The sequence below is a fragment of the Mauremys mutica genome, chromosome 15, assembly GCF_020497125.1.
Source record: "Mauremys mutica isolate MM-2020 ecotype Southern chromosome 15, ASM2049712v1, whole genome shotgun sequence".
NCBI lineage: Eukaryota > Metazoa > Chordata > Testudines > Geoemydidae > Mauremys > Mauremys mutica.
Window position 1 is genome coordinate 20,376,885 of NC_059086.1, and position 25,599 is coordinate 20,402,483.

Sequence of the window (25,599 nt, forward strand, 5' to 3'; positions counted from 1 at the left end):
GTCCAGAAAAAACTGGAATTAGCCAGATTTGAAGCTGAGGAAAGAATAAAAGAACATAATAAACAGGTGGCCAGGGAAGAAGCTGCCCACAAGAGAGCTATGGAGGCAGAGGAAACTGCCCACAAAAGAAACTGCCCTGCACCGAAGGGTGGCTCTATAGACTCTAGCCGCTAGGCCATACTGCCCTGCACTGAAGGGCTGCTTTATAGACTGTGACCGCTAGGCCACACTACCCTGACCCTAGGGGTGTAGACTATCACAGTGGCTCTATAGGCTCTGGCTGCTGGGCCCCATTGCCCTGCACCAAAGGGCTGCTTCATAGACTCCGGCCGCTAGACTGCACTGCCCCACACTGAAGCTTTATAGACTGTGACCGATAGGCCACGCTGCCCTGACCCTAGGGGTGTGGACCATCACAAGTGGTAACAGCTCATTTAGACCCCATCATTTTATATGTATAGTTGGGATTATGCTTTCCAATGTGCCTTACTTTGAATTTATCAACATTGAATTTCATCTGCCATTTTGTTGCCCAGTCACCCAGTTTTGAGAGATCTTTTTGTAGCTCTTCACAGTCTGCCTGGGACTTAACTATCTGGAGTAGTTTTGTATCATCTGCAAATTTTGCCACCTCACTGTTTAGTCCTTTTTCCAGATCATTGATGAATATGTTGAATAGGACTGGAGCCAATATAGATCTCTGGGGGACACCACTATTTACCTCTCACCATTCTGAAAACTGACCATTTATACCTACCCTTTGTTTCCTATCTCTTAACCGGTTACCAATCCATGAGAGCACCTTCCCTCTTATCCCATGACTGCTTATTTTGCTTAAGAGCCTTTGGTGAGGGACCTTGTCAAAGGCTTTCTTAACATCTAAATACACTATATCCACTGGATCCCCCTTGTCCACATGCTTGTTGACCCCCTCAAACAATTCTAGTCAGTTGGTGAGGCATGATTTCCCTTTACAAAAACCATGTTGACTCTTCTCCAACAAATTATATTCATCTATGCGTCTGACAATTTTGTTCTTTACTGTAGTTTCAATCAGTCTTCCCAGTACTGAAGTCAGGTTTACCAGCCTGTAATTGCTAGGGTTACCTCTGGAGCCCTTTTTAAAAATTGGCATCACATTAGCTATCCTCCAGTCATCTGGTACAGAAGCTGATTTAAATGATAGGTTACAGACTACAGTTAGTAGTCCTGCAATTTCACGTTTGAGTTCCTTCAGAACTCTTGGGTGAATGCCATCTGGTCCCAGTGACTTATTACTGTTTAGTTTATCAATTTGTTTCAAAACCTCCTCTAATGACACCTCAATCTGGGACGGTTCCTCAGATTTGTCACCTAAAAAGAATGGCTCCGGTTTGGGAATCTCATCCTCAATTGTGAAGACCGATGCAAAGAATTCATTTAGTTTCTCTGCAATGGCCTTATCACCCTTGAGTGCTCCTTTAGCACCTCGATCGTCCAGCGGCCCCACTAGCTGTTTAGCAGGCTTTCTGCTTCTGATGTACTGAAACAAAAATTGCTATTACTTTTTGAGTCTTTGGCCAGCTGTTCTTCAAATTCTTTTTTTGACCTTCCTAATTATATTTTTACAATTCACTTGCCAGAATTCAATCTCCTTTCTGTTTTCCTCACTAGGATTTAACTTCCACTTTTTAAAGGATGCCTTTTTGCCTCTCACTGCTTCTTTTACTTTGTTGTTTAGCCACAGTGGCTCTTTTTTGGTTCTCTTACTATGTTTTTTAATTTGAGGTAAGTTGAGTAATTTAAGTTGAGCCTCTATTATGGTGTCTTTAAAAAGTTTCCATGCATCTTGCAGGGATTTCACTTTTGGTGCTGTTCCTTTTAATTTCTGTTTAACTAACCTCCTAATTTTTGTGTAGTTCCCCTTTCTGAAATTAAATGCTACAGTGTTGGGCCACTATGGTGTTTTCCCCCACCACAAGGATGTTAAATGTAATTATATTATGGTCTCTATTACCAAGCGGTCTGGCTATATTCACCTCTTGGACCTGATCTTGTGCTCCACTTAGGACTATCAAGAATTGCCTCTCCTCTTGTGGGTTCCAGGATTAGCTTTTCCGAGAAGCAGTCATTTAAGGTGTCAAGAAACTTTATCTCTGCGTCCCATCCTGAGGTGATATGTACTCAGTCACTATGGGGATAGTTGAAATCCCCCATTATTATTGAGTTTTTAATTTTAATAGCCTCTCTAATCTCCTTAAGTATTTCACAGTCACTATCACCATCCTGGTCAGGTGGTCAGTAATATATCCCTCCTGCTGTATTCTTATTATTGGATTAATTAAATTTATTAATTAAATCTGCCTTAAATGTTCTGGATACATAAGAAAAAAATAAATTTATCAAAACATGTCTTGCATTTAAAATTAACTGATTATTCACCAAGGGAAGTATTATCTGTTGTTAGTGAACTGAACTGATTGTTTTTGGTCACCATGTCTTTCAAGATTTTAGATCTAGTTTTCATCTCCTCATATCTCATTTTTATCTGTTGACTGGGAGAGGAAAACAAGCTTTCCTGTTTTTTTTAAGTCCCAGTCAGTTTCTTGACTTTGAATGAACTAGTCATTAAACTGAACTAGCTGAATAAAGTAAAGTGAGGAAAATATTCTCTATACACTGCAGAAGAGGCTACTGCTGTCCAAAGCTGGTTTAGCATATCAACAAACTTTGTTCCCAGCATAGGCGCCAACTTTCCCCAGTGCTGGTGGGTGCTCGCACCGCCCCTGGCCCCACCCCTGCCCTGCCCCATTCCAACCTCTTCCCCAAAGTCTCCGCCCCCTCCCTGCCCCTATTGGACCCCTTCCCCAAATCCCCACCCCGGCTCCGCCTCTTCCCCAAGCATGCTGTGTTCCCCCTCCTTCCCCCTCCCTCCCAGCGCTTGCTGTGCGAATCAGCTATTTTGCGGCACAAGCGCTGGGAGCCAGGGGGAAAAGCGGGCACGCGGTGCGCCCAGGGGAGGAGGCGGAGGCAGAGGTGAGCTGGGACGGTGGGGCGGGGAGCTGCCGGTGGGTGCTAAGCACCCACCAATTTTTTCCCTGTGGATGCTCCAGCCCTGGAGCACCGATGGAGTCGGCACCTATGGTTCCAAGTACTTAACCAGGGACTCCCCCAGTTCAGTGACTAGACTGTCTTTAGCACTTTGGCAGCAAATTTGTTGCTTAAATGATACTAGACCATAGAAAGTTTAGACCTTAATATACGTTGTCATAATTTCATTTCAAATAGGTTTATTTTAAAAAAGAATGATGTAATTAAATAAAAATCCAATATTTTAAAAAATGTTATTTGTATCCACCCTGACAGATGGCAGTCACTAATTTTTAATAGCTTCTGAACACTACCAAGTCCCCAAAGGTTCCCGTGAGATTAGCAGGTGATTAGCCCCTCTGAATATGGTTCAGGTGCCTACAGTCTGGTAATTACAGCCTGTGGCTGTGATTTTTGGAGGGGGTGAGGGCTGACACACCCATTGATTCAAACCAACTGGGGGGTGCTCAGCACCTCTTAGAAAAAGACACAGGATGTGATGTCAGTTTTCACGATCATGTACCACTGCCTTACATAGCATTTTTGTGTGCTGCATGTGTGGGATCAACAAGCAGCCCCCCAGGTAAGGCAGAGGGTGATTCTCCCCACTGTCAGGCATGGTTGCAAGATGTTTTGGGTTAACTTACCTGCCTTTCAGCTCTGAACAAACAGGTATATATCGTGCAAATAAGGGTCTGAAAATCTGGCTCAAGGCCAAAATTTGCAAAAGTGGCCCCCAAGTTTTGGTATTTTAATGTTTGGTACAAAACTTGAAATGCTAGAATGTGATTATAGTCAGGCGGTGGCACCATTATAGAGACTAGTGGAGACTAGTTCACTGTTCAACTGTCAGTTTTTCTAAGTGCTCTAAAATCTATGTGCAGATTTAGCTTTTCTTTACAAAACTTGACATCTTCAGGGGGATCTAGAGTAGCATTAATTATAGGCACCGACTCCGTGGGTGCTCCAGGGCTTGAGCACCCATGGGGAAAAATTGGTGGGTGCTGTGCACCCACCAGCAGCTCCCTTCCCCAGCCCACTCTGCCTCTGCTCCGCCTCCTCCCCTGAGGCACTGCTTCTCCCCTAGCTCCAGAGCTTGCCGCTGCAAAACAGCTGTTTCGCAGCAGCAAGCGCTGGGAGGGAGGGGGAACACGGCATGCTGGGGAAGAGGCGTGGCCAAGGTGGGGATTTGGGGAAGGAGTCCAATAGGGGCAGGGATGGGGTGGAGTTGGGGCAGGGACTTTAGGGAAGGGGTTGGAATGGGGGCTGGGCAGGGGTGGAGTTGGGGCAGGGCCAGGGGGGCGTGAGTACCCACTGGTGCCAGGAAAAGTTGGCGCCTGTGGCATTAATGGTCCAAACTTGAGGTCATTTGAGCCAGAGGTTCCTAACATAACAGCACCCCTAAAATAATCACGTGACATAAAAATGTTACAGTTCTTATCACTTTTTTTTGTCCACACTTGAGGTTCAAACTCCGGCTCTGATCCTTTCCAAACTGGAAAGTCTCCAATGGAGACTGATCTCAAATAATACACTGCATCCACTGCCCCTCTGAGGAAGCAACAGGCTAAAAGTTGGACTTCCACTGAGGCCCAAGCCATGCTGAGGAGCCAGTGAAAGTCAGTTGCATGGGAACCAGAGGATGACTGGGGCTCAGAGCCAGAGGGTTCATGGGCAGCCTGACATCAGAGTCAGTGAGTGGCTGGAGGTGGCATGCTGTGGCCATTGATCCTGCCCAGCACGCAGGCACTGTGTGAATCCTGCCCTTCACAGCTCTCTGAGGATGTGTGTTGTGCACATTAGTTGCTCTCTGCCTGTGTTTTGCAGGGGCTCATTCTAGAAGTTTTGCTGTATGAGCAAAGCTTCTGGGGTAAGAGATGATGTTTCAAAGTGCTCTAAAGTGCCCCCCACACTCCCAGATTTTGCATTATGCGTTTGGCCAAGGCAAACAGCATTAATTAGAGTGGGGAGGAAAGATTCTAGGAAGCAGCAGCATTCAGGGGCTGTAATTATGCCTTGTGCTCCTTCCTCATTTCCTGAACAATGGGACTGAGTGTGATCAAAGAAAACCAAGTAGCTGCAGTTCATCAATGTTGGCATGATCACAGGGGTTGTTGAGCAACAGAAAATGTACCCAGAATAGAGCCCTATTGTAATGACTGACGCAAGGTCAACATTGACTAATGTGGCACCTGGGTACTCTCCTCAGCCCAAACAGTAACTTATGTTTGTCGTGAAAAGTAAACATAACATCATTTGCAGCTTTCTATAATAATTCATCCAATCTGCACAAACCAAAGTGTCATGCCTCCGCATGGCCCCTCAAAATGTTGGAGCTTCTGGGAAAAAGGGGAAGAAAGAAGTCTGGCTGGCTGTGTTGCATACAGGGCCTGAAACAAATGGCTGGGAGTGGGGAGAAGCTTTCCCTTGCAATAATTAGCCCAGGGGATGGGGCACTCAGCCAGGATGACACCCAGTTCAAGTCTCCCCTCCTCCTGAGGTTGAGAAGGGGTTTGAACAAGGGTCTGACCAATAGGCTATAGAATGATTTTTAACTCTCTGGCCCAGTTAATATTGATGTATTCAGTTTAATTAAAGTGGAACAACTTCAATATGTGAGATTAAGAGAGGCCCATATTGGACTACCCCGAAGAGCCGTGTGGGTACTCACCTGAGGGGGCAGGTCACTGCTTAAATCTTTTTGCTTCATCAGGAGCAGAGGGGACTTGCCCTAGAGTCTCCCACGTGCAGGATGTGTCCCCTAGTCATTAAGCTAAGGGTTATAAGGAAGGGCCTCCTACAGCAGCATTGCCCTGCAACCTTAATTCTGCCCTTTCCCTATTAACGGCCTTGTCATCACTAGATTTGACCTTGTATTAGTTACCCTGTAGCATTAGTGAACATGACATAAGAACACCTCCTGTTACCTATGTGTGGCCTGCCTGGCCTTGACCACTTCACAACCCTGTGCAAAGCTGGCCCGTGTTCCCACTGCTTGTCCTAAGGATCCCTCTGGAACATCCACCCTTCAGTGCACAGGCATGGCTCCCACTGTTACAACACCCCTGGCCACAGACCATTGTACTCCTCTCTTTGCACGACCCACATAGGGGCCAGGCCTTTTGAGTGCAGGTGTCCCTCTTCTCACATTGCAGCATGGCCACCTGCTGCAAGCAATCCCTGACCAGTCACTGCAGCCATCCCTAGTGCAGCAGGGGGCATTTGGAACAGCTGCAGAGAGAATATGCTTGGGGGCCCCCCCACATCAAGGGCACATTTCCTCTGCCTTGTTACAGGGCAGTGCATGCAGGAGCCCACCTGCAGTACGTTCCCTGTGGCTCAGAGCAAAGTGAAGGTTGCAGGGCAGGGCTGATGTACCAGGTGTGACGAAGTTGGGGATTTTTGTAGTGTTTTACATGAATAGTGTGTGCGTGCCTCAGTTTCCCTTTGTGCTGCATGTTTAACAAGGTGGGGGGAGAGGGTTTGTTGTTGCAGAGGACCAGTGTGGCCTTGCCTAGCAGCTGGGACCCCGGCAGCCAGTTCTGGCCAGTGGGAAGACAATGGGTTGAGGAGAGAGGACCCCGGTGTCCTGACCAACCACTTCCAGCCGGAGGAGGAGAGAGGGCCCCAGCGACCTGTTTACCTGGGATTGAAGACAAAGGGCAGGGGAGGAATAGTTGGGGCCGGTGATATAGCATGGCCTCGGATGGAAGGAGGAGGCTTCTGGACTGGAGAGAGAGCAGCCAGTGCCCACCTGGAGGCTGGACAGACCTAGATGTGCTGTGCTGAGGGATGCTAAGCCTGAGGGTCCAGAGAGTTTCCTGTGCTGTGTTCAGACATTCAATAACCCCTCCTGTTTTACACTGGCTGGGAGTCACTCCGGTCTAGAGATCAGGATTGCATTATTCCCTCTAGGTGTGGAGGCCCCGGGGGTTCAGAGCAAGTGGACTCCTGGAAGGGGCCCATGGCGAGAGACAGGCGTGCGGTGCTTAGGGCTGAGAGAAGTGCGGATCCAGGAGGCGGAAGGGTCTACGGCTGAACTCCCGAGACAGAGTGGACCCCTGAGAAGGGCTGTTGCTCTGAAGGGGGTTCCTCCCAGGGACCGTACGGAGCCAAGAGAGCAGAGCCGCCCGGGGGGGCGGCGAGTGGGGCAATTTGCACCAGGTCCCAGGCTCCGCAGGGGCCTCCACGAGAGTTTTCGGCGGGTCTTTGGCAGCAGGTCCTTCAGTGCCGCCGAACACACCCAGATCAAGTGAAGGACCCACTGCCGAAGACCCGGAGCTTCTTCCGCTCTGGGTCTTCATCGGCAATTCAGCGGCGAGGGCTCCTTCCACTCCAGGTCTTTGGTGGCAGTTCGGCGGCAGGTCCTTCACTTGCTCCGGGACCCGCCGCCGAAGTGCCCCAAAGACCCGGAGCAGAAGGACCCCCGCCGCCGAAGACCCCAGGCCCCCTGAATCCTCTGGGCGGCCCTGCGAGAGAGTGCATGAGTCCGTGACACCAGGACTCAGTGTCCCCTGGGTTTCAGTGGGTTCAGGCTGGGTGCATTTGACATTCCTGAGAGGTATGAGATGCTGCCAGACAACTCTACCTCTGCATTAATGAAGTTTGGGCCAGTGAATTTTCAGAGGTGCTGAGCACCCCTTGGCTTCAGCTACTCAACACCTCCAAAAATCAGGCCCAAGATTTTTCAAGAGGGGCTTGCAAAACCTGAGACTGCAAACCCAGCAACCACATGTGTTACCTAAGGAGGTGGAGCAGCCCAGTTGTGCTCATTGTAACCACACAAGCCATTCCTGGACCTCTTCTCCCTCTATTTAGCATCTGCTCTAGTTTGAACAGAAATTCATTCAGGGGAGTTACATGACCTGTGACACGCAGGATGTCACTATATGAGCACAGTGGTCCCTTCTGGGCATAGAATCTATTAATATTTTGTGCCTTGTTTTAGATGGTAATGAATGCTTCAGGGCAGGGACTGTCTTCTCTGTGTGCCTGTACATAGCCCAGCCCCATGTTCTCTAATGCTTTCATAGCATGGGCCATGTTTTAGTAGAGTCTCTCAGGGACCTCCCTGCAATGGCCCATTCGGTGACTCCTTGTTGCAAGGGATTACTGTGATAGAAAAGGAATGGTAGGAAACTGCTTGCATATTTTTAGATTCTTTTAATGCAAATTTGTAGCAGCTGGAAACAAAATAGGAAGTTGTGGCAGAACTGTGCCACCTGCCACCTCCCTTGGCCGGACTGAGTCACCTGCCTCCTCCCCTGTCCAGTCTGTGCCACTGTCCGCCTCCCCCGCCCCCCGGCTGGACCGAGTCACCTGCCTCCTCCCCTGGCTGGACCGTGCCACCTGCTACCTCCCCTGGCCAAACCATGTCACCTGCCTCCTCCCCTGTCCAGTCGGTGCCACCTGCCACCTCCCCTGGCTGGAATGAATCACCTGCCTCCTCCCCTGGCCGAACCATGCCACCTGCCTCCTCCCCCGGCTGGACCCTGTCACCTGCCTCCTCCTCTGTCCAGTCTGTGCCACCTGCCTCCTCCCCTGTTGGAATCGATTCACCTGCCACCTCCCTTGGCCGGACCGTGTCACCTGCCTCCTCCTCTGTCCAGTCCGTGCCACCTGCCTCCTCCCCTGTTGGAATCGATTCACCTGCCACCTCCCCTGGCCGAACTGTGTTACCTGCCACCTCCCCTGGACAAGCAGCAAGTGCTAAACTGACAACTTGGCCTATGCAGGAGCCGCTGACCTAGCACCTGCTCAAAGCCAGTGAAAGGAATAAGGCCGGGCCTCGGGGCCCTTCCAGTAACTCACCAATGGGCTCCCCCAGGACAATGAGATCAGAAAAGCCTAGCAGGGACTGAGACACAAACGGCGGGTGCTGCACGATCCTGGGCATGGAACTGCTCTGGCTGCTCGCTGCACTCACTGCCACCTCCCTGGCCCTTTTCTGCCAGCCCGGGCCCCCTGTCCCCGGCCCGGACCCCCTCCGCTAGCCGCCCCCTCTCCGGCCCGGGCCCCCTGCGCGCCTGGCCTTGGCACCACGTGTCTGTCCCTTCTGGCCAAGCCGCTCTCTGCCGAGCAGCGGTCCCAGCTTCCGGAGGCCGGGGAAGAGCTGGCGGGTGTGGGGGAGTCGGCGCCCCCCGCCCGGCCCTTCCCTGCCTCTGCAGGGGGCCGGGAGCCCGGAAGCGCCGCCGAGCAGGGAGGCGAGATGCGGGCGGCTCAGGGGCCGGCGACCCCAGCCTGAGGGCCGCGGAGAGAGGGCGCTTGGCCGGCGAGAGCGCTGGGTAAGACCAGGTTTGGCCTGAGCTTCCTCCCGCCCGGGGGGCGCTAGTCCCACAGAGCAGGGGGCGCTGGGCTGGCGGGGCGCGGGCAGGGGGAAGGGGGCGCGGGCCGGAGGCAGGAGGCGCTGGGCTGACAGGGCGCGGGGAGGGCGCAGGGGGCGCGGGCAGGAGGCGCTGCGGGGCGCGGGCAGGGGGCGCAGGCAGGGGGCAGGAGGCGCTGCGGGGCGCGGGCAGGAGGCGCTGCGGGGCGCGGGCAGGAGGCGCGGCGGGGCGCGGGCAGGGGGCTCCGGGCTGGCGGGGCGTAGGATGGGGGCTCGGGGTTGGCGGGGCGCCGCGCAGGCAGGGGGCAGGAGGCCCTACAGGGCGCGGGCTGGGGGCAGGAGGCGCGGGCAGGGGGGCTGGGGGCAGGAGGCGCGGCGGGGCGCGGCCAGGGGGCTCCGGGCTGGCGGGGCATAGGATGGGGGCTGGCGGGGCGCCGCGCAGGCAGGGGGCAGGAGGCCCTGCAGGGCGCGGGCAGGGGGCTCCGGGCTGGCGGGGCGCGGCGCGGCGGAGGTCCCCGGGCACTGCCCGGCCAGCTGCGCCAAGCCCAGCCAGAGCGGGCCGCCTTCCCCAGAGCGGGGCTTTCCCGTTTTACGGGGATGAGCTCACCGGGGCCTGCAGCCAATGAGGCGGCGGCAGCCGGCGGAGCTGGGGAATTCCAGAGCCGTCGCCTCCTCGCTGCCTCCCTTGACCGGGGCTTTGGGGGAGCGAGCCCAGCGCGGGGAGCCGAGCGCTAGGCCCCGCCATGCGGGACACCAGGGGACGGCAGCCGCGGCCGGAGGAGCTGCCTCTCCCGCGGGGTGAGGGGATGCGGGGTCGGCGCTGCAGGCTTGGGGGGCAGGGAGCTGCGGGGCAGGGGCGGCCCCTGCCAGTGTTTGGGAGGGTCCGTGGGGATTGCAGCTTGGCCCAGGGGGACCCTTAGGCCTGGGGGGGGGCGAGCGACCCCTGTGGGGAGGCGTCCGGTAGGCACCCTGGGGAGGGGAAGGCGCGGGGCGACCCCCGGGGGATCGGCTTTGCTGTCCAGCGCAGCCTCCCCCGTATGAGCATCTGGGACCCTTCAATCGCTGCTTGGTGCCACCAGGCTGGCGCAGCCCCTTGCCCGCTCTGCCTGGCGTAGCCCCTCGCTCGCTCTGCCTGGTGCCCGGGACCCGGTCCCTAGCACTGGGCTCTCTGAGTCAGTGCTTGGCTGGGGTGAGGTCTCTCCTTGCTGTCTCTGCTCACAGCTGGAGCCTGGTGGGGGTGTTGCCTCCTTCTGGGCCAGGCGCTTGCGGGGCTCAATCTTTCTGGGATCTCCCTAAGCACCTGCCACAACCGCCGGGAGCCACCTGCTGATTCCTGCCAGGTGCTGTGTGGGGTGGCAGTGGGCGGGGCACAAGGCTGGTTGCTGTTGATTGATGGGGTAACAATGGGTCCTGTCTTTTTAGGTGCTGCTCTTCCAGACCCTGGCCTGGTCATGGCACATACAGCGCAGGCCTCTGGTAAGGGAGCTGCGATCTCAGATGAAGGTAATCCCCTTCCCCGCTAAAGCTGATAATGCTTCTGCCTTGGCTAGCGCTGTCCATGGTCCGAGCATGGAGCAAGGACGAGAGCATGAATCTGTCCAGCAGCCCCATCGCAGGGGCAGCATCATTGCCCCCATTTTACAGATGGGTAAACTGAGGCACAGAGCGAGGCCAGGCCATTGGGGGGGTGGCAAAGCCAAGTTAGACTCCAGGAGTCCATGCTCCTGGGCCTGTGCTCATTTATGCCAACTGTACAGCCTCCCCGCTCCCACGTCTGTAGTCTCTTTCCGCCATGTCTGGCTTGGGCCTGTTGGTGCTGCTCCCCCTCCCTTGGCAGCAGGGTCTCACTCCCCAACCTGATCTCCCAAGGGGGCTTGTGGAAAACGTGCATTTCAGTCATGCCTCTACATTTCCTCCCACTCCCCTGCAGCAGGGAGAATCTTGTACAGCTGCAAGAGTGCTGAACTTCAGCACTGTCCCTTGTGCAGCTCTCTGACACAAGGCAGAATCTCTGCAGTGTTGCATGGACACCCCTCCCCCCCCGGACCTCTCATCTGCGTTGGCACTTGCTGTTCAGCCCTCGGTCTCCTGGGGGAAGGGGCAGCTCTTGCTGGTTAAAGGCTCAGTTTGTACTTTCACTGCAGGCTGAGCGGTGCCAGCAATCCCACAGGGCTGAAACTGCCACATTGCTCCCATCTCCCTGGAGCAGACCGGTGACCCTTGAAATAGGAGTGTTCCCCAGCGTAGTGACCACCACAGTGCTGTCATAACTATAAAGGGAAGGGTAACAACCCTCCTGTATACAATTCTATAAAATCCCTCCTGGCCAGAGGCACCAAAATCCTTTTACCTGTAAAGGGTTAAGAAGCTCAGGAAACCTGGCTGACACCTGACCCAAAGGACCAATAAGGGGACAAGATACTTTCAAATCTTGGGGGGAGGGAAGGCTTTTGTTTGTGCTCTTTGTTTTGGGGGTTGTTCGCTCTTGGGACTAAGAGGGACCGGACATCAATCCATGTTCTCCAGATCTTTCTGCACAAGTCTCTCGTATTTTAAACTTGTAAACAACAGCCAGAACAAAGTAAGTCACCAAGCAAAATAAAATAAAATATGCAAATCTATGTCTAATTAAACTGAATACAGATAATCTCACCCTCAGAGATGCTTCAGTAAGTTTTTTCCTCAGACTGGACACGTTTCAGGCCTGGGCACAATTCTTTCCCCTGGTACAGCTCTTGTTCCAGCTGAGGTGGTAGCTAGGCAGGGCCGTCCAGACGGGGGAGCAAGTGGGGCAATTTGCCCCGGGCCCGCAGTGGCCCCCATGAGAATATAGTATTCTATAATATTGCAACTTTTGTTTTTATGGAAGGGCCCCCCGAAATTGCTTTGCCCCAGGCCCCCTGAATCCTCTGGGCGGCCCTGTAGCTAGGGGATTCTGCATGATGGCTCTCCTCCTTTGTTCTCTTCCACCCCTTTATATATCTTTTGCAGTGACAAGCTAAATTGTTTTTTTTTCTTTCTAACTCTCGGGTATAGCTAGCTTAGACCCAGAAAGGCTAAACACTGAATGCTGTAAAAGTCTCTGTTAACTAAGCAGCCCCTAAGATGAGTGCATCCCAGTTTCAGTGAACTGCAAAGGGGGTGTGACCCAGCACAAAAAAGCAGGAAAATAAGTACCAGTAACGCCGCTAATAAACTAGAGCTGGCCAGACTAAAAGCACAAAAAAATTTAAAAAATCATAAAAAACTGCTTGTATTAAAACAACTCAAAAAAAAAAAGCGTATAAAAAAGCAGAGAAAGCCAACGAGGCTGCCAACAAAAGAGCTATAAAGGCAAAAAAAAAAAGCCAAAAAGGCTGCCCACACGACAGCTATAAAGAAGAAAGAAAGAAAAGATGGAGGAGAAAAAAAAAAGAGAAAGCATAACCTGAAGTTAGAGAGGGTAAGGGCTAGGGAAAATATACCAGCCAACCCTAGCAACCCCTCTCCAGGTACTGCTTCCTATCCCCAAAAATTCCCCACCTACAAGGCAGGCGATGATACCGAGGCCTTCTTAAAAAATTTCAAAAGGGCCTGCCTTGGGTACAGCATCTCTACAGACTAGTACATGGTAGAGCTGAGGCCGCAGCTCCATGGACCCTTAGCAAAGGTGGGGCTAAAATGCCTAAGAAAAACATAAACTTTTTAAAAACAAAGAGCACAAACAAAAGCCTCCTCCCCCCCCACATTTTAAAGTATTTTGTCCCCTTATTGGTCCTTTGGGTCAGGTGTCTGCCAGGTTACCTGAGCTTCTTAACCCTTTACAGGTAAACGAACTTTGGTGCCTCTGGCCAGAAGGGATTTTATAGAATTGTATACAGCAGAGTTGTTACCCTTCCCTTTATAGTTATAACAAGCGCTCATACACTTTCTCTGGGCTCTGCTGTTGTATTGTCTCCAGCTGAGTGGGTGGCAGCCTTTACTCAGCCCCTCTAATGTGGGGAGGGGCTGGTTTGAGACGTAAACGTTTAAACACCTGAATCAGAAACGCTCTTGCTTTGATTTCCTTTGCAGATGAATTAGGTGAGTGGACTCTGGGAAACGGGGGTACAGCAACCTCAGGTAGGTGTAAGCGCTCTAGGCCCGTGCGAGTGCAGACCCAGTGCATGGAACCCTGGCTGGAGCAAAGGGGGCAGATCTCATGTAAGTGTGGTCTGCAAGGGCAAGGGCAACGCAAGGCAAATCCTGCAGGCCTGCCTCATGCTCCCTCCCCATGAAGTCAATTCCAGGACTTCAGCATTGGGCCCAAAGAGCAGGTAAGGGAATTCCTGGGAAATGGGACCACATACAAGCCAACAGCTTGCAGGGATGCCTCCTGCAGCATCCCAGGGATCCACCTGCACACTTTCCAAATTGCCGCGGGGCCTGGCAGCCAGGAGAACAGCGAGGGTGCTACAAAGCTCACACAAGCTGAGAAGAGTGATCTCATCAGTTACCATTCCATACATCCAACTTCTACCACTAGGAAAACAGTGGGACGTCCGGGAATATGAGAGGCAAACAAGTACGTTAAGAATGCTTGGCCTTCACCTCTGCTCCTGGCTCCTCAGCCAGCTTTCTGGCCATGGTATGATGTTTGTAGGCAAAAAGCCACTGCCCTGAGCAAATACCAGTTTCATGCCCATCAGAGAGAAGAGGCAGTTCTTACCCTGGCACAGGTTGTCTCTTTAAGGCGGGACCCACAATTAAGGGGGCTCTGTCAGAAACTGGGTTAGGACTTAAAAAAAATTAATTGGTTAGTTTCAAAAAAAGGAAGTTAATAATGTCCCTTGCATGGAGGCTCTGACCTAGTGGTAAAGCAGAGTGGAAGCTCTGGCGTTGTTCTCTCCTTACACTCTCTTAGGCTGATGCTTCTCAGTATGGCCTGGTCCATATGCGGAGTTGCACCGGTTTAGCTGAAAGCATGCCACAAAGTGCAGCGTTTGTGTGGGGACGCTGATGTCAGGTTCCGCCTGGTTTAGCTCGCAGTGATGCCAGCCATGTTCAGACTGAGGGTGGAAGAGGGTCTGCACGCAGAGTTGCACCGATGTCTCTAACCTGATACAGCGTCACACCTTTACCTGAACTGGTGTGACAGGGGCCTTTTTCATATTCCAAGCGCAGAAGGAACCATTGAGATCATGTAGTCTGACCTCTTGTGTACCACAGGCCAGAGGCTGCAAGGCGCCCGGGATGCTAGGGCTGCAGGGAGGTTGGGCAGGCAGTTCTAGTGGGAGAGGTGCCTGAGTGTTAGGGCCATGGGGTGGGCAGGACAGACGATTGGGTGAAGGACCTGGGTGCTAGGGCTGTGGGCTGGCAGGCCTAGTTGGTAAGGCATCTGGGCGCTAGGGCTGTGGGGAGGGTGAGCCAATCAGGTGAGGCACCAGGGCTGCATGGAGGGTGGGCTGATCAGGTGAGTTGTCTGTGCACCAGGGCTGTGGGGAGGGTGGGCCCGCTGGGTGAGGTGCCTGAGTGCTAGGACTGCTGCGAGGGCGAGGCACCTTAGCGCCATGGCTACGGGGAGCGTGGGTCCGTCGGGCGAGGCACCAGGGCTACATGGAGGGTGGGCCCATCAAGCAAAGGGCCTGAGCACCAGGGCTGGGGAGGGGCCCATCAGGCAAGGTGCCTGAGTGACATGGCTGCTGGGAGGACGGGCTGATCAGGTCTTGTGCCCAGGCCCCAGGGCTGCGGGGAGGGCGAGGCACTTTGGCCCCAGAGGGCAGGCCAATTGGGTGAGGCACCTGCATGCTAGGGCTGCAGGGAGGGCAAGGCACCTGGGTGCCAAGGCTGCGGGGAGGGCAGGCCGATCGGGTGAGGTGCCCAGTGTTAGGGCTGTGGGGGGCGCAAGGCCCATCGGGTGAGGCACCGGGGCATCAGGGCTGTGGGTAGGGCGGGCCGATCTAATGCATGAGGTGAGTGAGTGAGGGGTAGGGATACTTAGGCAAGTGCTATGAAGCACCTTGGCCAGATTCCCTGCTGCTTAGCACGTGAGCAGTCGCTGGCTTCAGTGTAAAGTGACCAAGTGTTATTCTTCAGTCAGGACTGAGGTGTTTCTGAGAGACCTGCTCTAGCTCGAACAGGAACGAATTCAGGGAAGCCCTGTGGCCCTTGTTACATGGGAGGTCAGACTGGATGTGCAGGAGGGTCCCTTCTGGCCTCACACTCTTGGTCTCTGTGAAGGCAGGTGTGAAACGCTCCCAGAGCGGAGCAGGAGCACTCAGCTCTGGTGTGGCTGGCGCCGGCCCTGCAGGGCAGCGACGAATCGGGCTCGTTGCTTTTTGGTATCTCCCGTGTATGTCCACTCACTCGCGCACGCACACAGAGTCAGCGCAGTACAAAGCACTGAACCCTCCAGCCCTTGCCTGGGGATCTGCTGCCTTGTTTGCTGGGGCTGGCCCAGTGGTGGCCCTGCAGTGGTGCATGGCTCCTCTCTGAGGGTCCCTCTTCCTGCGTGTGCACATGGAGGCAGGACATTCAGAACAAGATCAGTTTAGGCCTGCCCTTTCCCTGGGTCTTGCTAGGGCAGTAGTGAGGGTAGAGGTTGGCCCATCATGGCTCTCCTCCAGCCCGTTCCTAGCAGGAGGCCAGCCTGTCCTCCTGTCTCACTCTCTGGTTCTGTCCCCGTCCTGCAGAAATCATCGAAGAGTTAATTAAGGAGGATGGATTCCAGCCACAAGCCCTGCCCTTTCTCTCCAAGTCATCTCCCAAGAGCACAGCCAAGCTGGTGCCCAGGGGCTCAAACCCAGCCATGCCCACTGGGATGCTGAGGCTAATGGAGCCGACGGGACCTAGCCCACTGCAAGGTGGCTTGACCTCCTTTGGCAGCTCCCATCCCGCCGCGGCTCACGTCCTGCTACCGGACTCTCAACGTCCCCTGCTCTCGCAGAGCCTCAGTAGCCTGCAGCTGACGCCCAGGCTGGTACCCAGGGGGACGACTCCACCCCCTGCCAGCCGGCCCCACTGGGCTTCGCCCATGCGCTCGCCAAAGGAGCAGTTGGAAGACATGCTGGAGCCTCCCAGGCTGGTGATCACTGAGCAGCCGAAGCAGCGGGGGATGCGTTTCCGCTATGAGTGCGAAGGCAGGTCAGCAGGCAGCATCCTGGGCGAGAGCAGCACGGAGGCCAGCAAGACCCTGCCAGCCATCGAGGTGAGTGTGGAGGAGGAGCAGGGGCCAGTCTCCTCACAGCGGGGAAAGGGGCTGGGGGAGGGCCAGGGGCAGCCTTGGGCTGCCTGTGCCTCATGTGGTGGGGGCGACTGTTCCTCTGCCTGTCCGTTAGTGCCCCCCTCACAGGAGAGGCCGGGACCAGGGACTTGCTGCACTCCCCTCGCTCTCTTCCTGGTTCTTGGCGCCCCACCGAGGTTGGGGGTGGGATACCAAGGGCCCTGGCTGCTCCTGCTGAGTTCCCATGCTGCAGTCATAGCCCCGGCAGCAGTGCCGGCACCTGTGGGCTTGGAAGGGCCCTGTGACTGCCAAACCCTGCCTCTGTCTGCACAGTCCTGGCCAACCTAGCACCGCTGCTGGTGGTGGCCATCCGGGGTCCTTCGCTCCCAGTGGCCAGGCCCTGCCCTCGGATGATCTCTTGGGGTTTTGTTGACATTTCATGCTGTGGCAGTCAGGATCCCTGGCTGGAAAGTGGAGCTGGGCAGCTCAGCGGGTGCAGGGTCACTTGCAGGCTCTGAGCCGCTGAAAGGAGCCGCCGTGCCTTGAGTTCTGCCCCCTGTGGAGGGGGGCAGGCAATTTACTGGGCGGGTTAAATTACACATTGAACCCAGAGCCTGGTCTCTCACCCCCTTGGTGTGGTGGGGGACTCCCTGCGTGGCCTTGGCTCTGATCTCTTGCTCTTTCCCCAGCTGCTGAACTGCCAGAAGATCCCCGAGGTGAAGCTGATTGCGTGCCTGGTGTGGAAGGACTGGCCCTACCGCATCCACCCTCACAGTCTCGTGGGGAAAGACTGCAACAACGGGCTCTGCGAGGTCACCCTGAGGCCCCAGGCCAACCCCAAACACAGGTACCAGCTCCCTGCTCGGCACAGGGACTCCAGGGCTGTCGCCGGGGAGGGGGCTGCTGCGGCCCCACATGCAGTGCAGCATCAGGGGAGCAGGCGTGGTAGCTCCTCTCCACGCATGGCTGAGACCAGGCTGTGAGCTGGTGCTGACAGAGCTCACGTGGGGACAGGGCCTGCCGCTCGCAGCTGGGCGCTGCGCTCCTCCTCGCCCTCTCTGCGAGGCTGAAGGATTTTGAGGAACGCACGCACAGGTGGTTTCAGGGTGGCGGTTACTCCCCAGAGTGCTCCCCCTCCCGCACCATGTGATCAGCACCCAGTGTCCCCTTTGGGGCAGAGTGGGATATCTCAGGCCACATCAACTGAGCCGCTCCAAACCTCTCCGGTACTAAGAACAGGCATACTGGGTCAGACCAAAGGTCCGTCTGTGACGGAGTCACAGGTCTGGTGCTCTGGCTCTGCTCTGTATAAAGTCAGACAGGACTCTGGGTAGCCGCTGTCCAGGGCAAGGAGCCTCTTTGGCTCCAGCCTTCCTGGTCTGACCTTGGACCATTCAGCATCCCTGTTCACACCGTACACTTCCCCTTGGTGGGTCCACCTGGACGGGACCCCTGGGGAAGCCAGAGGGGCCTGCACCCCCCCTCCACAGTCAGCAGTGACTCTCAACCAGCATTGTAAAACAGGTTTATTAGTCGACAGGAACACAACATAGAACAGAGCTTGGGGGCTGAAGCCTGGGGCCCTGAACCCCACTACCCCGGGCAGAAGCCGAACCTTCAGCAACGTAGCTTCGTAAGGGCCCCTGTGGCATGGGGCCCCGAGCAGTTGAGCTGCTTGTATCCCCTAACGCCGGTTCTGACTTTTCTATGCAGAAAACCAGTTCTTGTGGCACAGGTGGGCCGTGGAATTTTTATAGCATATTGGGGTGGGGCCTCAGAAGGAACAAGGTTGAGAACTCCGGCTCTAGCAAACTGCCCCGGAGCTGTGGGGGGGGGAGACTTCCTTCACTTCAGAGGAAGTTAATTAGGCATCTGTTCAAGCTAAGCCAAAGTGAGGTACCCTGACCTGACGCCAGAGCATCCGCATGAGGACTGCTCAGATCTAAGTGAGCCGTGTGCCCACGAGAACACTATGAGCACCATTGGCACGGCCATGCAGGCATGTGCCTCCCCGGTGTGGATGCCCTGATTCTGGGACAAGAGCGGCCTTGTCCTAGGGCGGCCACACCCAGAGCACCCTCTTGTGGCAGGCCATGGCACAAGAGCACCTGCCTCAGTTTCCCCCTCAGGTAATCCAATAGCTTCACTTCAGGCTTTTCTCGCTCAGTAATACCCCTCCTTGGGGCTGATTTATTACAAAACCCCCAACAGAAGTCCCATATTCCATTTCCCATACCCAGGGAGGTGTGTGTGTGGGGTGGGGGGGAACACAACGACAGACATCCGCAAGTCACTGTTAAGGTGCAGGCCAATCGCTGGCAGGCTCTGGGCACCATAAGTGTGGGCCTAAGAGAAGCAGTGTCGTGCCAATCTCCTGACCCCGATGGAAGAGTTGCTTTGGCTGAAAGAGGGGTGATGCCCAGGCCCTCCTTGGGCTGTGGTCCCAGGTGGTGGCACTTCCTGTGCGGAGGTGGGGTTCCTCTCGCGTGGCGCCTGGCAAAGCCTTGGCTGGTCCATGGTGGCTGGCCGTGACCCCAGCCCCAGCCTTGCCTGCCGCGTCTCCAACACGTCTCCCCTTTGGTTCCCGGCAGTTTTAACAACCTTGGCATCCAGTGCGTGAAGAAGAAGGAGATCGAGGCAGCCATAGAGAAGAAGCTGCAGCTGGGGATCGATCCATTTAAAGGTGCGTGGCCCCAAGGAGCCCTGCCCGCCTGCTAACCAGGCAACTCCATCATGACGGGTAGTCAGTTTGGGAGCCATGGGAACCATTGCACCCCTTTAACCTCCCAGCTTGGCCGGCCTTTCCTACACTGCTCTGTTGGTGAGTCTCAGCCTCTTCAGGCCTTGTGGCACCCAACGTGACAGCAGGTGGCACCACACACCCAAACTGAGTTACCTGAGTGCCTTACTCAAAGACAGGCAGGAAACAACAGCCAGTTTCCCAGCTCCTCCCCCCTGCACCCTTGCTGGAGTATAAACCCCAAATTGTACCGTCTTGCACTGCACAGGGATCTGTACAATGTAAGCTCATAAAGTTTGCCCTCCCCTCAATGTGGGAGGGATGTGCACAATACACCTGTGTTAACCAAGCTGAGATTGTTCCCCAGACATTTCACTCAAAGGTACACGGGTTTAGGTAAAGCACAAGCCAGTTTATTAACTACAAAAAGATAGATTGTAAGTGATGATAAGTGATAGCAAACAAATCAAAGCGGATTACCTAGTAAATAAACAAAACCTCAGACTGAGCCTAAAATACTAGAAAGAATGGATATGAATTAGCAGTTTCTCACCCTGACTGATGATAAGCAGGCTTGCAGATTCTCAAGGCACAAGCAGCACTTGCTTTGCAGCTTGGGCTCCCCACCCCTGTTTCAAGTCTTTTTCTTTCGGAGCTTCTCTCTGGTGTTCAGTTGTGGGGGTGTGAAGAACGCCAGATGATGTCACTCCTTGCCTTATATAGCTTTTCCAAATGGTGGGTACCCTTTGTTTCAAACTTGGTTCCCAGACCAGTTTGTGGAAAAATACAGGTACCCAAAATGGAGTTCAGAGTCATGTGGTCTGGTCACATGACCTTGCAGAGTCATAGCAGCCATTACTTACAAGCTGGCCGAAGTGTTTACAGGAAGGCTAAGCTATTCCACAGCCCATTGTCTTTGTTGATGAGCCACTAGCACTGTCTGGCTTCTTCATTGTTGTACCTGAAAGGCTGGCTGTGGGTGTTTTCCAGAGTAAGCCCATTTGAAATACAGATCCATAGTCAATATTTGTAACTTCAGATACAAAAATGATATATCCATAGGATAATCATATTCAACAAATCATAACTTTTCCAATGACACCTTACATGACCCAATTTGTAAGAAATGCATCATAATTATGCCATAATCATATCTTAATACAGTGAAACCCCGCTATAACGCGATAATTGGGGTCCAAAAAATTCGATCGCGATAAATGCGGGGTTGCGTTTTAGCAGGGTTATGAAAATTTACCATTTCAAGCCAGTCAGTTTCAAGCTGGTCAGTTTCTCTTGGGCAGAAAACGACTTGCATTTGCGAACTGCCCATAACATAACTGAAAGGGTGTAGCAATAATTAGTGACAGCACAAGCTAATCAACCTATTAAATGAGCCAGAACCAGCCTGAGAATGGCTGGGTTTGGACTTTGAAAACTGGAGTTTTGAGACCTGGCAGACTGGGGCTGGAGCGGCTCTCAAGAGATCTGTACAAAGGCGCTCAGCCGACTCCCCTCCACCCGGAGAGCCAGTTGCAGCGTTTGACACTGAAGAGTTGCTGATATTCAGAGCAGAGTTCGTGCCACTGTTTCTGTGGCATCCCTCCCAGCTGTCAGCCTGCTCCAGCAGCGGGGGCTCTCAGCCATGCAGCGAAAGAGGGAAACACTTGGGGAGAGGAAGAGCGAGGAGCAGCTGGGGAGGAGAACGGCTCTTCTCGCCAAAAGGGGAAGTGGGGTCAGAGGGGAAGAGGCAGTGGGGAAGGCACTTTTTTTTTTGCTTCGGCGGCGCTCCGGCTGCTTTTTTCTTTTCTTATCTTTTCTTTTCTTTTTTTTGCTTGGAGCGGCCAGAGCCACCTTATGGTCGCATTATATTCAAATTTGTGTTATCGCGGGGTGTGTTTATAGTGGGGTTTCACTGTAATATTACTATATGACTACGGGATGCAGTGTCACACTCTGCCCCCCCCCCATTCACATGCCCAGCCTGGCCCCCAGAGCTGCCACCCCCTGCATGCCCCTGCCCCACCCCCAAAGCTTCCAGAGCCACTTCCCCAACACATGTCCCACCCAGAGCGCCCCCCAGCTCCTCCGAGTCCCCCAGGTTCCCCTCCCCAACATACACACCCACCCTGCCCTGCTCAAGTCTCCCTGAACCCCCACCCCCCACACACCCACCCTGATTCCCCCACAAGTCCCCTCCCCCCACACACCAGAATTCCGTAGCGCCCCCACCAACACTCGTGTGCATCCTTCCTCCATTGCCCCCAGAGCCCACCACCACCAACACACACTACCACCAAGTCCCCCCCAGAGTCCCCTCTTCCAACACAGGCTCTCACTCTGACTTCCCCCCAGCCCAACCACCCCACTGATTCCAATGGACTACAGGGCTGTCCCGGAGCCCCAGAATCAGGGCTACACCCCCAGCTTTGGAACAGCCTCTTGGAGGAACCCGTCAGTGGGCCAGCCCCCCTCAGGGGTCTCACTTATCCTCCAGGGCCAGACACGCGACCTCCCCACCTCCGAGACTGAACTTCTGGGCTCCAGCCCTCCTGCCACAGTCCCCTACTGCAGGGACTGACACCCCCAGCAGTATTTGCAGGGACGCCTGGAAGAGCTGGCAGAACAGTCGGGTTTATTGGTCCTTGTAGCCCAGCACGGGGACATCCCCAGGTTAGTGCCGAGACATGGAGGTTAAAGTATCATCTGGCCTGGTCAGCCCAGGCCCAGCCAAGCTGGAGTGACCCCCAAGGCCAGGCTCTGTCTCTCTCTCCGTCTGACCTCCTTGGTCAGTTCCCAGATGAGAGCCCCTGCTCCTTCCAGAGCCGGCTCTTACCCCCACCTCCCCGTCCTTTGCTCTCAGGCTGGGGGTTCTGCTCAGCTCCCCTGCTGAGAGGTGGGGAAATCCAGCTTTCTCTGGGGTGCGGGTTGTTAGGTGTCAATGTCCTGGTGACTGGATTTGCCATTATCCTTTTGGATTCTCCACTGATACAGAGTTGGCTTCAGCCAGTTCTTTTCCAATGACCTGTTCAAGCTCAGACAACATTCATAGCTATGCCTCTTAGCTTGCCCTGAGAGCAAACAGTCCTGGGTAACAATGCAACACACGGGGACACTGCGGGACACAGAGGCATCATCAAATATTACTGAAAATTCTCACTTCTTTGCAGAGGGCATCTGTTCACGAGTGGGCTGGAGCGGGCAGAGAGGGTGTGGTGGGGAGTCCCCTCCCCCTGACTGAGCACTGTGTGGATATATTTTTGAATCAGTTTAAAGCAGTGAGTGGTGCTGGGGTTCTCAGTGTCACCAGCCCCTGGCATTCAGAATGCCTGAGGCCGGCCCCCAAATTGTGAGATTGGCCTGGAAATCATGAGATGATGATCAACCTGGGGCTCTGCTTTCTTTGCCTTCTGGTTACGGCGCTTCTAGGGGTCCTGGGGTCCAGCTTGTCTCTGGAGGCAGGAGGGTAAGACATGCACTGTTGCTTTTTCTTGGCATGAGAGCCGAGAATCTTACCTAATCACCTGAATGGGTGCAAGCAAACAATAGGCGTGGTAATACGGCTAAATGTAAATGTAATACTGACACGGAGCCACAGGTCTGGTGCTCTGGAACAGTCCCGGAGAGGACCCCTTCAGTGTGTCAGCCCCCCGGGGTCAGAATTTTCACTAGAGCAAGCTCCTTGGCTTCACCACCTCCTGGGACCTAACCTCAGAGCCTTCAGCCCCCCTGCTTCACTCCCTGAGCTCCCCTCAGCGAGTCCACCTGAGTTGGACACCTGGGGAGACGTGCACACCCCAAGGGAGCAAAGCACCCCGACTCCCTGCCTCGGGAGTGACTCTCTGCCAGTGCTGGAAAAGCAGGAGGGTTTTTGGATGTCTGGAGCACAGTGTAGAAATCCCTTAAGTAACAAGTATCAGAGGGGTAGCCATGTTAGACTGGATCTGTAAAAAGCGACAGAATCCTGTGGCACCTTATAGACAAACAGACATATTGGAGCATAAGCTTCTGTGGGTGAATACCCACTTCGTCAGTAACATGGAGAACAGAAAGTTACAGCAATGTCCATCTAGGTCAGTCCAGAGCCCTCCTCTGACTCCTCTGTAGGCTCAGTCCAGAAGTCCTGACCTGCTCCCAGTCCCAGCAGCCTACAATTAACACACGCACCCACACCCAGACCCCGGTCCTGGGCCTCTCCTTTGTTCTTGTTCCCCGGCAAATATCACCATGGTCATCTTCCTTAGTCCTCCAGCTGGTCATAACATCTGGCTTCCTGCAGAGGGGCTGGGCCCCCCTGGTCGTTAGCTGCTAGATACCAGATGTCCAGGCCATTGTCTGGTCCCTGGTCCCAGACAGGTAAGCGACAGTCACACCTGGATCTCTGTGTCTCTGCAAAGAATAAACACCCTTCCCCCCCAACCCAGTTAACTATGCAGCACACATAGGGCACACGCTATTCATACAAACATTACGAAAAATTCCCGCTTTGTCCCATCTCTTCCCCTTTGAGACTGAACTGACTGGGGTCACTTTGGCTGGTGACCTGGGGAAGTTCAGGTACCTCTTTCCGTGACAAAGCATGTGCTATAACATTGGTGCTCCCACTAACATGAATCACTTCCTAATCCTAATCTTAGAGGATCAGACTCCGGCTCAGAAGCTTGGCATTAGCCCTTTTCATTTGATGTAGCCACCAGGGAGGGCTTGTCAAAGTCTGGATTTACTAGGACCCTGGCTTAGAGCTTCCTTCAGTGAACAGAGAGTCCCCCGGCACTGCTTGGTCCAGACCACCTGGTCGGGCTTCCCCTTTTTTGCATGGTTTAGTGATAGGAGCTGGTAGGGAGCTAAAGTGGAGTACAAACCTCTGGCAGCACCCCACCATCCCAATAAAGGCCTGGGCCTGTTTCTTGGTTTGGGGAGTGGGCCAATCTCTGATCGCTTCCACCTTGGCCGGCTCTGGCCTCATACGGCCGCTCCCCACCTTGTGGCCATCCCTCTCCACCAGGAGCTGGAAGGTGGCAGGCGCCTCCTTGAAGCTGAAAGGTAAGACCAAGATCTCAGAGAGTCCTATAGGGGCGATGGGAGCAGATTTCAACCTGGCATCTGGGTCCAAAGGCACCTGCCAGTAGCCCTTGATGAGATCCATAGTAATGAGGTAGTGCCCCTAATTTGTCTGGAATCTCGTCAGTCCAGGGCATAGAGTAGGCATGAGACTTGCTGATGGAATTAAGATTCTGATAGTCCATGCAGAATCTGCTCGATCCATCCTCACCACAGGTGAGGCCCACGGGCTGGTGGATGCTGGATCACACCAAGGGTCAGCGTGTCCTTGACCTCTCTCTCCAGGGCCTGGGCTGTGTTCCCAGTGACTCTGAATGGGGGAACACCCGATGGGAGGTTTGGCTCCCGTTTCCACCGGGTGGACAGCCAGGTTAGTGAGCCCAGGTCTGCTAGAGAACAGCGGCTGGTAAGAACACAGCACCACTCTCCTCTCTGCCTGCTAGGCCCGGGTTAGCTGGTCAGAGAGAGGAATTGACTCCAGGAGGGAGGCTGGCTCTTGTCCCAGGGAAGAGATCCATCAGGGGATCATCCTCTTTCTCCCACTGCCCACACACGGCCATTACCAGCCTCTCCCCGTCAAAGTACGGCTTCATCAGGTAGACATAGTATACTGGCGTCTCTTAGCCCGGTTGGACAGTTCCACCATATACTTCACCTCCCTCAGCTGCTTGATGAGCTTAAAGTGCCCATCCCAGGCAGCCTGGAGCTTATTCTTCTGCACTGGGATGGGCACTCCATCCCCTGGTCCCTGGTGCCATAGGAGTGGGCACACGCTCTGTGGTCATACCAGACCTTGTTTACCTTGGGCCTTGGCTAAGTTCTCCCTGGCCAGACCCATCAGCTCAGTGAACCTTTCCCTAGAAAGATAGGACATATTGCACCACCAATTCTCCATCAGGGGAGGCCTTCCCCTCCCACTCGTCCCTCAAGTCCAGGGGTACCCTCCCTCTCCTCCCATTCAGCAGTTCTAAAGGGGAGAACCCTGTGGATTCCTGGGGCACTTCCTGGTACGCAAACAGCAGGTGGGGTAGGTACTTGTCCCAGATCTGCGGGTGCTGGTCCATAAATGTCCTCAGCATCATCTTCAAAGTCCCATTAAACTTCACCACCACCACATTGCATTGAGGGTGATATACAGAGGCCTAGGTGTGCTGGACCCCACATTTCTCCCACAAGCACCGGAGCAGGGCAGACATGAAATTCGACCCCTAATCTGTAACAACCCCCCGG

General features: G+C 54.4%; 1 protein-coding gene across 6 annotated transcripts in view; it reads left to right on the forward strand.

Moving 5' to 3' along the window:
- RELB (RELB proto-oncogene, NF-kB subunit) overlaps positions 1–25,599 on the forward strand; it is a 47,079-nt gene that overhangs the window by 5,751 nt on the left and 15,729 nt on the right. The window contains exons 1-6 of one of the 6 annotated variants that reach the window (XM_044988450.1): positions 9,140–9,353; positions 10,814–10,894; positions 13,445–13,453; positions 16,042–16,556; positions 17,261–17,418; positions 19,163–19,254. In XM_044988450.1, the coding sequence (XP_044844385.1) occupies positions 10,843–10,894; positions 13,445–13,453; positions 16,042–16,556; positions 17,261–17,418; positions 19,163–19,254 (826 nt within the window). In that variant the 5' untranslated portion in view covers positions 9,140–9,353; positions 10,814–10,842. Of the gene's footprint in view, positions 1–9,139; positions 9,354–10,046; positions 10,190–10,813; positions 10,895–13,444; positions 13,454–16,041; positions 16,557–17,260; positions 17,419–19,162; positions 19,255–25,599 lie in introns of those variants that run through there. The other 5 variants (XM_044988451.1, XM_044988447.1, XM_044988449.1 and 2 more) reach the window with 5 other exon arrangements.